Consider the following 15671-nt stretch of genomic DNA (forward strand, 5'->3'; position numbering starts at 1 on the left):
ATATATAATAATCGATTAATTTTAATTATTTTTTTTCTCGATTTTATAGAATTAAATTTTATAGAATAAAATCGATCCACTAAAAAATAGATTTATTTGCAGCTCCCCTTTGTTCCTATTTTTGTATTTTTTTTAACAGAGAAATCAAAATGCTCCAGTTTCCTTTTTTTTGTCGTTGCTTTCGATAGTTTTTATATTTTTTTGGTCTACTCTTGTCAGCTTCCTCGGACAGATACACACAAGTATACGTTAAATATAATATATAAGCTTCATCGTACAGTTAAAAACCTAAATTAAGTTTGTTTTCGAAAAAAAATATGGTGTTTGTCTGTCTGCTAACATAAAACGAAAACACATGCGGACTTGAAACGCTTAAACTTAACTTATATAAAAAAAAGATAAAACGATAAACGCGCTGCTATGGCTAGAGATACAGTTACAGGTAGGGGATTACAGATTACAGATAGCCTAAACTCAAACATAGAGAGTCGGAAGATCCGGCAGAAGAGATGACTACGCATTGGTGTGCGGCTGGATGACCACCCATCCGTCATTCTCCACGGAATCGGCGGTGCCACCGGTTTGTGCCGATCCACCAACCAACTCCTCCTGCTGGCTGTGCAGATGGGGAAGATGATGCGGATGCGGATGGGGATGAGGATGGGGATGGGGATGTCCTCCGTGTGGATGGGGATGAGGGTGGGGGTGAGGGTGAGGATGCGGATGATGGCCGGCCTGAAGTTGCCGCGAGGCGGGCAGCTTCTCCCATTGCTGCTGCAGATTGTTGTACAGACTCTGCAGGCCCTCCTGGAAATTGAATGAATCAGTAAAAATAATTTAATAATAATTTTGATGTCTCACCTTATCTTTGATCTTGCGCAGCAGCTCCTGCTTTTGTTCGCGCTCTGCGCGATCCATCTGAAGGATCAGCTTGTCCTTGAAGTCCTGCGCATAATACAGATTCGTATCCACACTGAGGTACTCCTTGGCCATGTGCCGGTGCTCCCGATAGATCAGCTGCGACTCGGCATTGTTTGGAATGGGCGGCTCCGGCTGCAGCTCAGGATCAAGAATCTCGGCCAGTGACTGTTCGGTGCCGTCGTTTTCATCCTCATCGGCATCCGTGGTATCGCCATCCACTACGGCCATGTCTAGGGAGTTGATAATGCCCTGATCCTGATCCTGATCACCATTTATGACGTGGCTAAGTAAACCATTTGAGAGGACCGCCTGACTGTTGTTGTTGTTGCTGTTGTGGTTGTTATTATTGGTCAGATCCGTGGTGGTCATGATCACCGGCTTGGTGTCCGTCACCGTGAGTCGCTCGCGGCCATCGCTCTTGGCTGTAAATGTGAAAAGTGCAAAGAATTATTAATTTTATTTGCAAAACAATTCACTATATATTGATATATAATATCTATAAAATCTTTATAAAATTTCACAAGTCATTGAAAGTCAAATAAAATAATTTGCTTGAATGATATTTCCACACAGTGTGGAAAATGGTTCATAAAATTGTTGCTTTGTTCTAAAATTCAAATGAGTAATGCTGTCTAAACACAAAATGGTTTAATGGGTAATATATAGTACTTTACTTATTAAAAAAAAAAAATAAAATAGTAACCAATTAATAGCTATGGGGTACTATTTTTTTTATAATTGAACTACCAAAGTTCCTTGTAATTTTCCATTTAAAAATACATTATTTAAGATATTCAAGGAGTTTTTAAAGATTTTATTAGTTATAAAATTATTAGAAAATAATTAACAACTATTAAACCATTGTTATATCTTGAGAACCAAATGATTTCTTAACTAAAACATAATATCTATTGAGAAGTTCAATATGTTAAGATTTATAAGGCTTTTTTAATATTATTTTGAATACTAAAAGCTGGGATTTAAATTTAAATTTTAATTCCTATTTTATTTCCTTAACCTATATCCCTTATCCTATGCAAGCTTAATTGATTTTTTTTTTTTATAAATTTAGTTAAAAAACCCAACTCTATTGTTAAAACCTACTGTATATAATCCAACAACTGTGCAGATCATTGGTCTGTTTGGTGTTGATAAGGGCGCGAGTATCGCACATCTTGGCTACTTCTCCTCCTCCAAACGAACTATTAGCCGAGGGATTAGTGTTTAGCCTTTCGGCTATATCATTTCCCCGATTTTCTATAGGGCACTAAATGCTGTACACGCTATTTGCCAGAGAGAGGGGAGAGCGTGTGTGCAAAATCCTTCACATTGTTTTTCCCTCCCAAAAAACACAGAGAAGAGATCACAGTGCTACCCGCTTTTCTTGATTTTCCGCCTCTGTTTCTGTTTTTCTTGCGATGACGTGTTTTCCTTTCCGCACATACAATTGTAGCCTTCAGCTTGTTGATTTCCACAGAACACTCTTGGTTTTCTTTTGTTTTTGTATGTTTTTTATTCGGGGAAAACAAACCGCAAACAAATAGTAAAAGCGATTTGTGGAAATTTCACTTGTATTACGAATGGGTTTTCTCTATTCGAGGGTTTTCAGCAAGGGAACCGGCAACGGGCCGCTCGGTTCGACAAAGTTTCGCGGTGTTGCGATGATGCGGACGATGATTCCGACGGTTCCGGAACATCTCGCGGAGCACTCAATATCGCACGGCTCTCGGACGCAGACTGAGGCCAAAGCCGAGACATCCACATCCACCAGAAAAATCAAACAAACGCGCCAATTCTCGCGCCGTGCCGGATCGGGGATTGCCTTCTTCTAAACGCTTCGCAGACGTGGCAAGATCGGTTGAATATATTTACATATTTACACATATATATATATATAAGTATATATGGTTGTACATATTTTTTATATATCGGGATCGGGGTGGACCGAGAGGCCGGTCCATTCGCATTCGCTGGCACTGATGACGCGGCACAGAGAAAATCTGTGGCATCATTCCCAACTCTTGGCGGGGTGGAAAACGCCCAGCCCCAGCCCAGCGTAGCACAGCAGATCCCAGGGATATGTCTCGGGCAAGTGGTTTCATTGTCTGCCTCTCGAGTAATTGCCACAGGGAACGAGCCACAAGGGGTTAAAGGCAGCCGCCAGTCAATGTGGTGAGTCATTAAATGAATTAACCGAGAAGCCTCTATCTGGGGGGGGCCTCTATTTTCATACATTTCATAAACCAAAACTAATGTAATTCGAATAGAAGAAGAAGATTTCTGGGATCTAGTCTCTAAATCAGTTTGGCGGGAGATGCAAAGATCAAGAATTTGGGTATTTAAAGGACGAAGAAGCCTCTTTTTGATCGTTACCCTAGTTTTCGGTTGGCACTAGATTTATCGAAATATTTGAAAGAATCGATAAATAATCGATCTTTTAATGTTACGATATATGGTTTTTTTTTAATATTTTTATATATTTTTATATATTTCTATATTTTTGAATATTTGAATATTCCTATATTTCTGTAATTCCTAAATTTCTATATTTCAATATTTCTATAGTTGTATATTTTGTTAATTTTTATATATCTATATTTCTATATTCAATACTCTCTTTGATTTATTGGATTAATATAAAATTGCAAAATAATATTTAATTTTTCGAATTCTTTTCAAAAATATCAATTTACTAACAAAGGCGATATTATTCGATATTTAAGAATTCGATATACAAAACTTTAAAATATTTTCGATATGATATTGTAGATATATGGATAATCATAAGGAAATACAAATTCTAAATAAAAACTATATGTACATATACATATGTACGTATATATTCTTAAGGATAATTTTAGGGCGCTTTTAAAAATCATAAATAAATATATAATATACGTAATAAAATGTATCACTGAAAACTATAACACCCTGTCTAAAGAGCCACTAAAAGGTGGTACTGCCTTCGATCGAGATCCCCTGATAAACAGACATCTACTACATCTTAGCCACCCACCAATTCCATGACGAACCAAAAGGCAATGAAGATTCGAATTCAGATACAGGCAGATTCATTGAAATTCATTGCGGGCCCAAGATGAACATTGATCGAACGCGGTGATTAATGCAGTTGGCATCTGCAATTGGGAAATCTCAGAGGGCAAAGGAGAAGAGAAGAAGGGAAACTGGGTGGTGTTGGGGCGGAATCATTTTCACCGTTCGGTGCAGCCGGTGGTACTCTCAGAGAGAGAGAGAGAGCACTTTCGGGTATAGTGACTTGGCCCGAGGATGCATTTACTAAACATGGGATACTTACAGACATAAATACTGTGCGTATATAATGTGTGATCTATTCTATGAGGCTATCCGGGGGATATGTAAGTGGTGGGATCTCTCGGTGCCTCTGTCTGTCTGTGCCAACCGAGAGCCAAATGAGATTTGCCCACTAGCTTCATCCCGAATATACAGATCGGTGCATACATATATCCGCTATATAGATGAGCGATCTATATATATATAAGTGTGGTCGGGTGTGTGCGCCATATAGACGAAATCAAAATAAAAGTGAGATTATTGCCGGGTGAATCATGTTTTCTGCGACTGCTGTTCTGAGTCCCGAGGCAGTGCGCATCATCATCATGTGTGCGTTCCCCACTACACCGAAAGAAAATCAATAGCATTATCTAAAATCTATGATATCTAATCTATGGAAAAATCACTTTTAAAGCTTATCGTATCAATTTGATAGATAGTATCTCGAGGGTATTAGAGATAATATATCCGGAAGTGGAGTAAACTTCGATTGTAAAGTCGTTAAGAATTATTATTATTAAATTATGCTAAATAAAAAACTCTTTGAAAACAATTTTTGAAAAACAAAATGTATAATCTATTACCTTTTTAAAAATTGTTTGTTTTGTTTTTCAACTTTTACAAGTTATTTTAAAATAAATATTTATATTTTTCTAAAAATATTCAATAAATATACAATTAATTTACTATTTTAAAGTATTATTTACTATTTAATTTCAATAAAAAAAACAATTTAAAAAGCGGAATTCTTTTCCCTAAAACGATTTTGTTTTGTTTTTGTAATTTTACAAGTTAATTTAAAATGAAAATATAATTTCTAAAAATATTTATTAAATATGAGATTAATTTGCCATTTGAAAGGATTAATTATTTCATTTTAAAAATAAAAAAATAATTTTTTTATTTAAAAATTCAATTTATTAAACGTTTTAAAGTGGAATTTTTTCCTCAAAACGATATAGAAATTTTATTTTTGTAATTGCTAAAGCATTTTTAAAACTAGAATATTTTATCAAATTTTCAAATCAAAATAATATAAATTTATTTAAATATTTTTGAATATTTCAATATTTTTGGTGTATATCCCCGTTTCCCTGTTGCCCCTCCCTCAACCCAAAATTTCGGGGTGTTTGTTGTTTATGGTTGCTGGGCATCGACGGAGCATGCCTTTGCCTATAAATCTGTCCCGAAATTGCCAGGCTAGAGCCAACAAATTACAAATTATTTAATTGTGCAGCTAGATTTTGTGCAACTATTTGGTGCTCCGATACCCTGGACTTACTCAGAGGGTATATCGATTTAAGGAGCAAAACAACCAAGAAGTATCACAAATAAAATGGGTGATAAAGTAACAATACTCTAGAAATTATAGAAAAAATATTTCCTAAGTATAATATAAATTTTAAAGGATAGCAAAATCTTTGACATCCTCCGAATGAGCGCACTAAATATTTATAATTTATGCATTTGACAATTGAATAATGCTCAAAAAAAAAAAAAAAAGATTCCTGCATTAAATAATATGCACAAAAACACCGCGGCGGCTAATTAACCGAGAACATTGCCGAAGCGACAGAGACGGGGGCTATGGTTCCGAGGGAGACGGGAGACGGGAGACGGCGGTGAGTGCATTGTTTACACTCGAGGAAAATGCGTCACCTGCGTTGGCCGAAAGGCCAACATGCAACAGCTGTCGTGCCGTGCCGCGAGAGCCAGAAGACAGACAGAATGCGTCAAGCCATGGGGATTACGTAAGTTGTCTGAAATATGTGCGTTATAAGTATGCTAGACCTATAGGATACCTCGTTAATTGGGTTCCTTGATAATTCGTAAAGTAAACGGAATATGTTTAAATTTTAATTTTGTCAGTTTAACAATTTTTTAAAGTCAATGAATGCCTCTTTCTATTAGTTAAAAAATAATTTTTAAAGAAAATTAAAAGTTTTTTTTTTGTATTATTTTACAAAAAAATATTTAAATATAAATGGAAAATATCTTAAATATTATAAGGTAAATAATAAATATTCAATGAGATTAAATAAATATATTCCTTATTTATAAATCTTAAATTAATGGCAATAGCCTATTTCTATTAGCTTAAAAAATAATAATTTTTAAGAATAAAAATTACTGAGATTTTAATTATTTAATTTAATTATTAAACTGTATATATATTTTTAATTAAATTAATATTAAATAATTAATATATATCATAAAAAATAAATCTTAATAAATCTTTTTTTTAGAATAATACCTTTATTAATTATTTTAATTATTCAATATATTAAATTATTTAAAAACATATATATTTCTTTCTGAATTAAAATTTAGCAATATTAATTTAAAATCAATATAAAGAAAATTCTATAAAGAAAATTCAAGGAAAACTCACCGTGCGTACTGCTGCTGCTGCTTTCGCTGCGACTTAGATCGAAGCCATTCTAAAAAGCACAATAAATCAGACAAATTTATATAAATAAATGTTAAATCTGTAAACAAAATAGCTAATCAATAACTAATTTTAATTTTAATTTATAGAAAATTCAATTGAAAATTTAAAATTGAATTTCATATAGAATTTCTGGTTTTAAGAAATCTTAGCATACTTTCTGCAGAAACTTTGAGGCAGTTTTTAAATTTATTAAAAATTTAATAAACAATTCAAACATACCGCCTCCACATCCAATGTGAGCTGCTCCATGGGCGTACAGGCCATCTGGATCATGCCATTGCGTATTGTCTCCAGGCGCTGGGTGGCCTCCGCCGATGAGGTTAGATTGAAGCTATCGTTGCGGCTCTCGTTGCTCTCCTCCTCGGGTATCGCGTCCCATCGATTGCTGCTCATATGGAATAGCGAATTATTGTCAAGTTGCCCCGAATTGGTTGGCGTTATGTCCGCCGATGTGGATGATGATGAGGCTGCTGATGAGGTATTTTCGGTCATTGAGCTAGTTGTTGTTGTTGTTGTTGTCGTTGTTTCCGTTGTTAATATTGCTTTTGCATTCACATTGGCATTGGCCGCCGTTGTCGGTGTTAACTGTGTGGAAGAGGGACTCGGCTCCCCCTCATCCTCCTCCAGCGAACTGAGGCTGTCCGATTGAGCGGCCACCGTGCCATCGCTCTCTTTGGTGATGATCTGTTTTTTGAGATAGAGTAAAAGATTACAATTTAAGGCCATAAAATGCTAAGAAATAACATTCACCTGTTGATTCACAAACATATATTCCAGAGCCTTATCCGCCCCCGGATAATCCTTGACTATTTCATGCATAACCCCCACTATGTACTGCATCGAGGGTCGATCCTCGGGCGCCGTTTTCCAGCAGGCTGTCATTAGGTCCTCAATGCGCTTAGGACAGGTTGTAAGCAAGGGCGGACGTTCGCCTAACGAAGGAATTTATAGGAAACATTGAGTAGTGCTTATTTTTGTGTAGACTAGTTGTATCCTTACCCTTGTAGATCTTCCACTGTATGGTGTAGGCATTGTCAATGCCCTTGAAGGGCTGCTTGCGGGAGAGAACCTCCCAGAGGACAATGGCCCAGCTGAAGATGTCACACTTTTCCGTGTACTTGGAGCCCTCAAAGACCTGCAGGGGTTTATCAATATATGAATATACACATATGTATGAATATATGAATGCACTACCTCGGGGGCCATCCAAGCGGCACTGCCACGATTGTTGGTCATCATGGTGGACTTGTCGGCCACAGTGCCAAAGTCGCAGATCTTCAGATTCCGTCCCTTGTTGGTAAGCAGCAAATTCAGGGGCTTGACATCGCGATGGATCAGAGGCTTGGGCGTCATGGCATGCAGGTAGGCCAGGCCCTGAAAATAGGGAAATTATTATAATATATATATATATATATTTTACATAATTGTATAAAATATAAAGTAATATTAATTTTCATTACATTTACCTAGATTTATAGTTTGACATTTACAGTTTTACATTCCCAGTTTTACATTTTTCTCTACATCTACCGATTGTTCCTATGGCAGCTATATGATATAGTCTACCGATTTTCATAAAATTTAACACAAAATTCTAGAGTAATAAGAAATGTCCATATCCCAAAAATGATGAAATTGTAATGAAAACCAACCAAGTTATAATTTTTTTCTATTAATTTCCCGATAGTTCATATGGCATCTATATGATATAGTCGTTTGATTTTCATGAAATTTATACCAAAATTCTGAAATAATAAGAAAAGCTCATATCTCAAAGTAAACCAAAATACGTTGAAAAACAGTCAAGTTATAAATTTTTTTTTTAAATTTCCCGATTGTTCGTATGGCAGCTATATGATATAGTCATCCAATTTTCATAAAATTTAACACAAAATTCTATAATAATAAACAGTAGTCACATCTCAAAAATTATGAAAATATATTAAAAAAAAAACAAAAAAAATATATTTTTGTTTTCTAAAAATTTGACGATCATTTCTATGGCAGCTATATGATATAGTCCTTCGGTCCGGCCTGTTCCAACATATATAGCAGTGAGAGTATTCAGAAGACTATATGCAAAGTTTCACTAACATAGCTTTAGAACTGAGGGACTAGTTTGGCTAGATTGACTCGGCTGTTGATGCTGATCAAAAATATAATACTTAGTAGGGCAGAAAATGCTTCTTTTACTGCTTTGCAAACTTCTGACTAAAATTATAAAACCCAGCAAGGGTATAAAAAGCTAATCAAATAAGTTAAAATATAGAACCCAAACACCCTTATCTCAATTATTGTTTTTCGCTTATTTCAAGTGTGGAAACTTTGTTTATCAAACTGGGCGAGGAGGACCTACCTCGGCACACTGGCGCGCCCAGCTCATGGCATGGGCCAGCGAATACGCCGGCTTCACCTTGCCATGGAGGAAATTGTGCAGGGAACCGCCCTCGGCGTACTCCATGATCAAATAGGTGGCCTGCTGGTACGATGAGATGCCATGGAGGGCAATGATATTGGCATGCTTCACCCGCGACAGCTGCTTCACCTCCTTCTCGATGTCCTTTTGCTCGGCGCTGGCGAAGAACTCCTTGACGGCCACCAGCTTATCGCGCCAGACAGCCTTGCAGACAACCCCATACGATCCATGGCCGACTTTCTGCGAGGAAGAAACACAAGAGTAAGATGAAATATTATCAAAATTAGAAAATTTGGGTTATTTTTCTACCTCGCGTAGCGTTATTTCGCTGAAATCCACATAGGTTGCCTGCAGTGCGTCCAGCGATGCAGTGGCCATTTCCCTGAGAGATCTCAGAGAGATCCTGATGCGCCGGCTTTGGGGAGGTTTCAAAAAATACTGGGGTTCCTTTTTCGATTCTCCTGGCAAAGATTCCAGACTTCAAGGGGCTCCTTATTTTAGCTTCTTCAGTGGTTTCTTTCCAGGACGTTTTTTCCAAATTATTTTCCAGTTTCCAGGCTATATTCGCATTCCCTAGACTTCCAAGTTTCGGGTTGTCTTCCAGTAATTACCGAGCTTCATGTTCCTTGCCAGATTTTGGCTTCGTCTTCAGGTTGCTGTCCAGAATCTCGGGTTAACTGCGTCTTTGCATCCGACACTTCACTTCCCCTCCAGCTTGCCAGGGGAATCAACGAAGAGGGAGCGGGGAGGGAGGGAGCCCTAAAAGGTGGCCAGTGGGAGGGGGGCGATAGAGACGAGGACCAGGACGAAAACGAGGACGAGGACGCGGGCAAGGACGAGACGGAGACGGAGACAGAGACGAAAACGAGGGGGCACGAGCTTATATCGACCAACAGATGGAGATGGAGATTCCAACGGTGGGCAGTGCGCATATCACATCCTCTCCGGCGTTCCACCGCTGCGGCGTTTGGCGACGGGCACCACCTCAACTGCTGTCGGACGACAGACGTCAGCGGGTCGGCATCAGGCGTATCGAATTGGCGTTTCGGTTGCGTTCTTCTTTGGAATTCTCCGTTTGGCCCAGGCAATTAATTATTTTTCTTTTTTTTCCGTATGTTAGAGCTGTGCAGTGTTGCCAGATGCCATTTTGGCTTGCCACCTAAAAAATCCCTAGGAAAATCCCTAAAAAATCCCAGTGAATTTTTATTTAAAAAATTTTATTTTATTTTATTCTACATTTCAAAACTACTTTATAACTGAAAATGTGGGCCAAATGTTGGAATATTAATTATACTTATTATTATACACCCAGCTGGCAACGCTAGACTTAAAGTCATCTAGTCTGGCAGCTCCTTGCGCTCGAGCCTAGTCCGGCAACGCTGGTATACATTTAAATTTTAGCGCGATATCTGGCAACGGTGTCGTTTCCGGTGTTTTTTTTACGAAAAAACCTTATTGTTTGCTCAGACCAGCATTTAAATAAATAAAATAATTTCCATTGGATAGCCAATAATTTCAATATTTTTTTTTATCAGAAATAACTTTACCATTTGGCATTAATAATGTTTTTTTTTTTATTAAACCAGACCAAATTTGATTTTCTATTTTATTTTATCAAAAATAACTTTACCAACTTTACTTTTGCTTTTTCAATAATATTTTTAATTTAAACAATTTAATAATTTGATTTTTAGTTTATTTTTGTTTTATCAGAATTTTGCTTTAATAATTTTGTTTTAATTTAAACAATTTTTAATAATTATTTTTTTTTTCAGAAATAACTTTACCATTTTGTTTTAATACAATTTTTTTTAATTTATCTTAACCCTTTTTCTTTTTTTTATGATATTATTAATATAAACAATTTAATAATTTGATTTTTATTTTTTCTTTATCGGAACTAACTTTACTTTTGCTTTAATACAACTCTTTTTTTAATTTAAATAATTTAAGACAGTTTAATTAACAATTTTAAAAAAGCTTTAAAACAAATTAAATAAATAAAATAAATAGTAGTAAAGTCAAATTTAGATCTGAAAACCATCAAGGGGTTTCAGATGAATATGAAAAGTATGTCTAAAAATTAATTTACTGATTTATTCCTTCTTTAAATAATACTTAAGCATTTATAAACTGTCTTATTTGTACACAATTAAACCTTTGATTATCTTTATTAATTAATCTAAATAATTACCCCACAGATTCGCTTGCCTTTTTCGATATATTTCACAGCCCAAGGATCACTACCACAAGATCGTTGCTCCTTGGAACTGCTGCTGATCTGCAAGGACGAATGATCGACTGTGCGTCTCCTACTTTTTGGGGCAATTAAAATAAAAGCTTGTGGAGGAATGCGAGGCTTTAATGTCGTTTTTTATTTAATTACACACAGACAAGGAGGAGGGCAGGGCAGCCAGGCAAAAGGGACATTTGAAGCGATGTACATAAATGAAAATGAAATAAATTAAAATAAGTGTCGAAGCAAAAGGCAAAGGCAAAAGAGGACCAAAAGGACGATGGCTTTGCGTGGGTGTATCTGTGCATACACACATACACATATGTATAGCAGGGAAAGCTCTCACATGCGACGCATAAGATTACTTCCCACATACACACCCACGTAAATCTCTCTAATGTGCATGCATTTGTAAAGTTCGAGTATCCTTTTTATTTTACCCCCCTTGCTCCCCCTCCCCCTGCATGGATGTACATTTATTTATTCTCTTTTTTTTTGTTGTTGTTGTCTCGAAGAAAGAGCTACAAAATGGGAAAAAGGTTGAGCAAAAGTCCGGTTGAGCAAAGACAAATTCATGTTGCATTTGTAGCTTAAGGATATTATTGTATCCTTTGCATCCTTTGTGCCCGGAGTCCTTTTTTGTTTTACATTTTGCATACTTTATTTTTTTTATCCCTCCTATTTTTTTTGGTTTTGTTTTCTTCTGTGCTTTGTTTTAAAGTCCAAAGTGAATTCAGGAAAAAAAAACGAAAGCACAAAGAACGCAAAAGGACATGAAATTCAACAAAGAATATGTGAAAGTTAAGTTTAAAAAGTAATAGTTGTTACAGTAAATGCTCTATTTATATTTTATACTCTCTAAAAAAATATATATATATATTTATAGTTAATAATAATTACAAGTTTCAAGAGTTTTTATCTAATTTTTAAGAAAAATCTAGGGCAGTTTTCTCATTATTTTGTGGTTTGTTTTTAAAAATAAATATAAAATAAATACAAATTATATATAAATATCTATTTATAAATTATTTTTTGTCTAAACAATTCTTATAATTTTCAAGAAAAATGTATATATATTTTTTTAAGGTATTAAAAAGCTCCCAAAACATTATACATTGCATTAAAAGTCCCTATTTTGACCCCCAGAAAGTGTATCACAAGGACCTCTCGCACACACACACACACACACACACACACTTAGAGACACTGGCTTGCCTTTCCATTTATACAGTTTCAGATCCAGATATATGTACATATATATATATTCCCGTTTATGTACCCAAGTATGCATGTATGTACATATGCATAATGCATGTGGGCTGATGTAAATGCAAAAAAATAAAACTGCGAATTGCCAACTGCGGCCGACCCGTATCCTTTGAGTGTCCATATCCATCAGAAATGTGCGAGTTTTAGATTTATTTTGTAGTTGCACAAACAAAAAAATACAACAAAAAAAGAAAAGAAAGAAAAACGAAAAGGAGAAAAAGGACCAAAAGGACCAATATGTATATCCCCCAGAAAACTTTATTTTAATTTTAATGTGGGCGCTTGTAATGCAAAGTAGATGCGCAACAAAAGTTCCTTTTGGCCGAGAGGGGGTTGCGTTTTTGGCTGCTATATATACATATATATCTGGGATATCTAGCATATCGGGTATACGGAATGGACACCATGTGGACAAGGATGGTGGGGGGGATGTTGGCTGGAGCAGGTGTCCCGGCTCCCGACTCCAAGGATCTTCTCATCTTAATGGGTTTGCCGCACTTTTACAAATTGGCTCAATTGCAAGTTTATGCGTCGTCCACGATTGGATCCCTGTTGTCCTCCTCCTGTCGCCTCCTTTGCCTTCCTTCTCACCCGTAAACTAGTGCCGCCATATGTGCCCAGGACTCGTTAACCTTTTCGATTCGATTCCTCAGTTAGTGTCTGAGTTTTTTTGAAGCTGTTCCGTTTTGAAATATCGCGCAGAAATTGGAAATTGGGTTATTGATAAAGGGAAAGTGTGGCTTACTTTTTATTTAAAGTTTTATTAATTCTTAAATATTTTATTTTGAAAACCCATAAAAGGCGGTCTAAAAGTATGCTATAAAATATTTTATATATGAAATCTTTTGTAAATTGGAGTTTTCTTTATAATCTGAAATCTTTTTAATAGTTTTTGTTTTAAAGAAAATTCTTTATTAAATTTTATGAGCTTAGATCTACTATTTTTTAATAATACAATTTTACAGGTTTTGGTATTTCGTTTTTTATAAGCCCAAAAGTATGCAATGATTTTTTTAAATTATAACCAAACTTCTTTAGCATTTTGTTTTTGGGATAAAAAAGAGTTTTTTTTTTTAATTTTTATTGAAAATTTGCAAATTTATTTTTAAGTTTTTAGATTTTTACTGAACAATTTTCAAAAACTGATATATTTCACCTCCTTCCAAATCGAATTCGTTAGCCGGAACTGGTCCTTTTGTCTCCATTTCTCCTTTTGCTGCCATTGTTATGGGGTATCATGGCAAAAAATTGTATTACACCTCAATAACAACACCAGGACATGACAGGGGCGGGGCTTTTGCCAATGGATATGCGGATGCGAATGCGAATTGGGATTGGGGATGGGAATGGGAATGGGAGTGAGAGTGGGGGACCCCCTTCTCAGCCGACCATGTCTGCTAAGTATGTGTGACAAGTGATGCGTGTTTTGTTGCGGCCACTGTCCGAGTTTCTCCTTAAGTGATGTCCTTTTTTTTATGGAATAGCATGGGGCACGTTCGCCGCCAATGTTGGATTTTTTTTTCCAACAACTTTTTTTTCATGCTTAATTGAATGGGTCAGTCATGGGCCGTTGTCCGGTTGCCCACATGGTTGCCATAAGCGTTGCCAACTTTTCGTCCCTTCGTCCCACCCGGAAATGTTCAATTCAATTTTTTATTGAGCCAAGCCCCTGAGGCAAGGAGCACTGTCCTTGACAGTGCTGTTCGGCTGGGATATTTTTCTAGAATGGGAAATATTTTGGTATCAGGAGAAAAGACAAATATGTTTAAAAATATTGCTATAAAATTAAAAAAAATTATATATAAATTAAATAAATAAGTTAATATATTTATAAATTAATAATATAGTTTGATAATATAACTAGTAAAATTTGTGCTGCCAACACTGGCCATCTTCCTTTTTGCGCCCATGTGGTTATTGAATATCGAGCACGTTCCGTCTTTTACCTACCTCCTCCTTTTGTCCTTGACGCTTCCGGGCCATTATTAAGGATATATCTGTTGCCCAACCGCTCGCTTAGTCGCTTATTATTATCCCGATGCCCTTATGGTTATTGTCATCCGGCGGAGTTGCCGCCTGCCTCTGATATCCATGTCCTGTGGCCATTAAAACAAATATGGATCCTGGCCTTTAACTATGCTTAGCACGCACCGACAGCTTGGCACTTTTTTTTGTCGTTTTATTTATTTTATTTTTTTTTTCTTGACGATTCAAGTCACTTTTTTATGGATCAATTGAGCTGCGGAAGGGAAAGCAAAAATCGAATTGTTTGAGGACTTAACGGGGGTTTTTAGAAATATTTAATAAAGAGCTTTAAGTCTTATTTATTTTGAGTTTATAACTAAAGAAATAAGTAAGATATAAAAAATATTTTTAAAGATAAATTATGGGTTAAAAAGCTTAGACTTCATTTTAAAAATTTAATAATGCTTTAAATATGTTTTACTAAATTCTTTTAATGAAATATATATATTTTTAAATGTAATTATATTAAAGGGAATATAAAAAATATTTTTTAATTTTTTAAAAGTGTTGTATTAATATAAAAATAAATTCTAATAATATTGAAATTGTAATTTATATTTTTTTTTATGTAAATATATATTTAAAGGAATATATTGAAATTATTTTTAAAACTATACAAGGTATTGTATAAATATAAATATAATTTTTAAAATTTTAAAAACCCTTTAAAAATATTTTTCCCTTAAAATTGTATACATTTTTATCGAAAATCTTGCCATATGTTTAAACTCAAGCATTATTTATAATATATTCCCTGTTTATTTCCAACTAAATATTATAGATTCAGTATCTTTAATTCTAAAAACCATTTAAATTATTTCCCTAGTAACTTTCAACATATTTCGTGGCATAAATCTCCCCCGAAAAAAGGCAATCAACCACCAAAAGCACTCGTATACCATTTCGCACCATAAACAAAGGGAGCCACTAATAAAAATATGAATGCCAAAACTGCAATTTTCACAAAATTCGCAAGTATTTTTTTTTGCTGATCTATTTTTTTGTTTGGACGACGAGTCTATAAAACAGTTGGTTCCATA

The 15671-nt window shown here is 35.3% G+C and overlaps 1 protein-coding gene across 1 annotated transcript; it reads right to left on the reverse strand.

The window, feature by feature from the left end:
• Positions 1 to 158: 158 nt before the first annotated feature.
• Positions 159 to 9546, reverse strand: Tak1 (TGF-beta activated kinase 1). The gene is made up of 9 exons (XM_017174774.3): positions 9411 to 9546; positions 9042 to 9341; positions 7880 to 8059; positions 7685 to 7820; positions 7436 to 7617; positions 6905 to 7369; positions 6626 to 6674; positions 862 to 1343; positions 159 to 807 (listed from the first exon to the last, which is right to left on the reverse strand). The coding sequence occupies exons 1-9, from the start codon at positions 9477 to 9479 to the stop codon at positions 514 to 516; spliced, it is 2157 nt and encodes a 718-aa protein (XP_017030263.1). The 5' UTR covers positions 9480 to 9546; the 3' UTR covers positions 159 to 513.
• Positions 9547 to 15671: the final 6125 nt, after the last annotated feature.

This window comes from Drosophila kikkawai, chromosome X (assembly GCF_030179895.1).
Source record: "Drosophila kikkawai strain 14028-0561.14 chromosome X, DkikHiC1v2, whole genome shotgun sequence".
Classification (NCBI taxonomy): Eukaryota; Metazoa; Arthropoda; class Insecta; order Diptera; family Drosophilidae; genus Drosophila; species Drosophila kikkawai.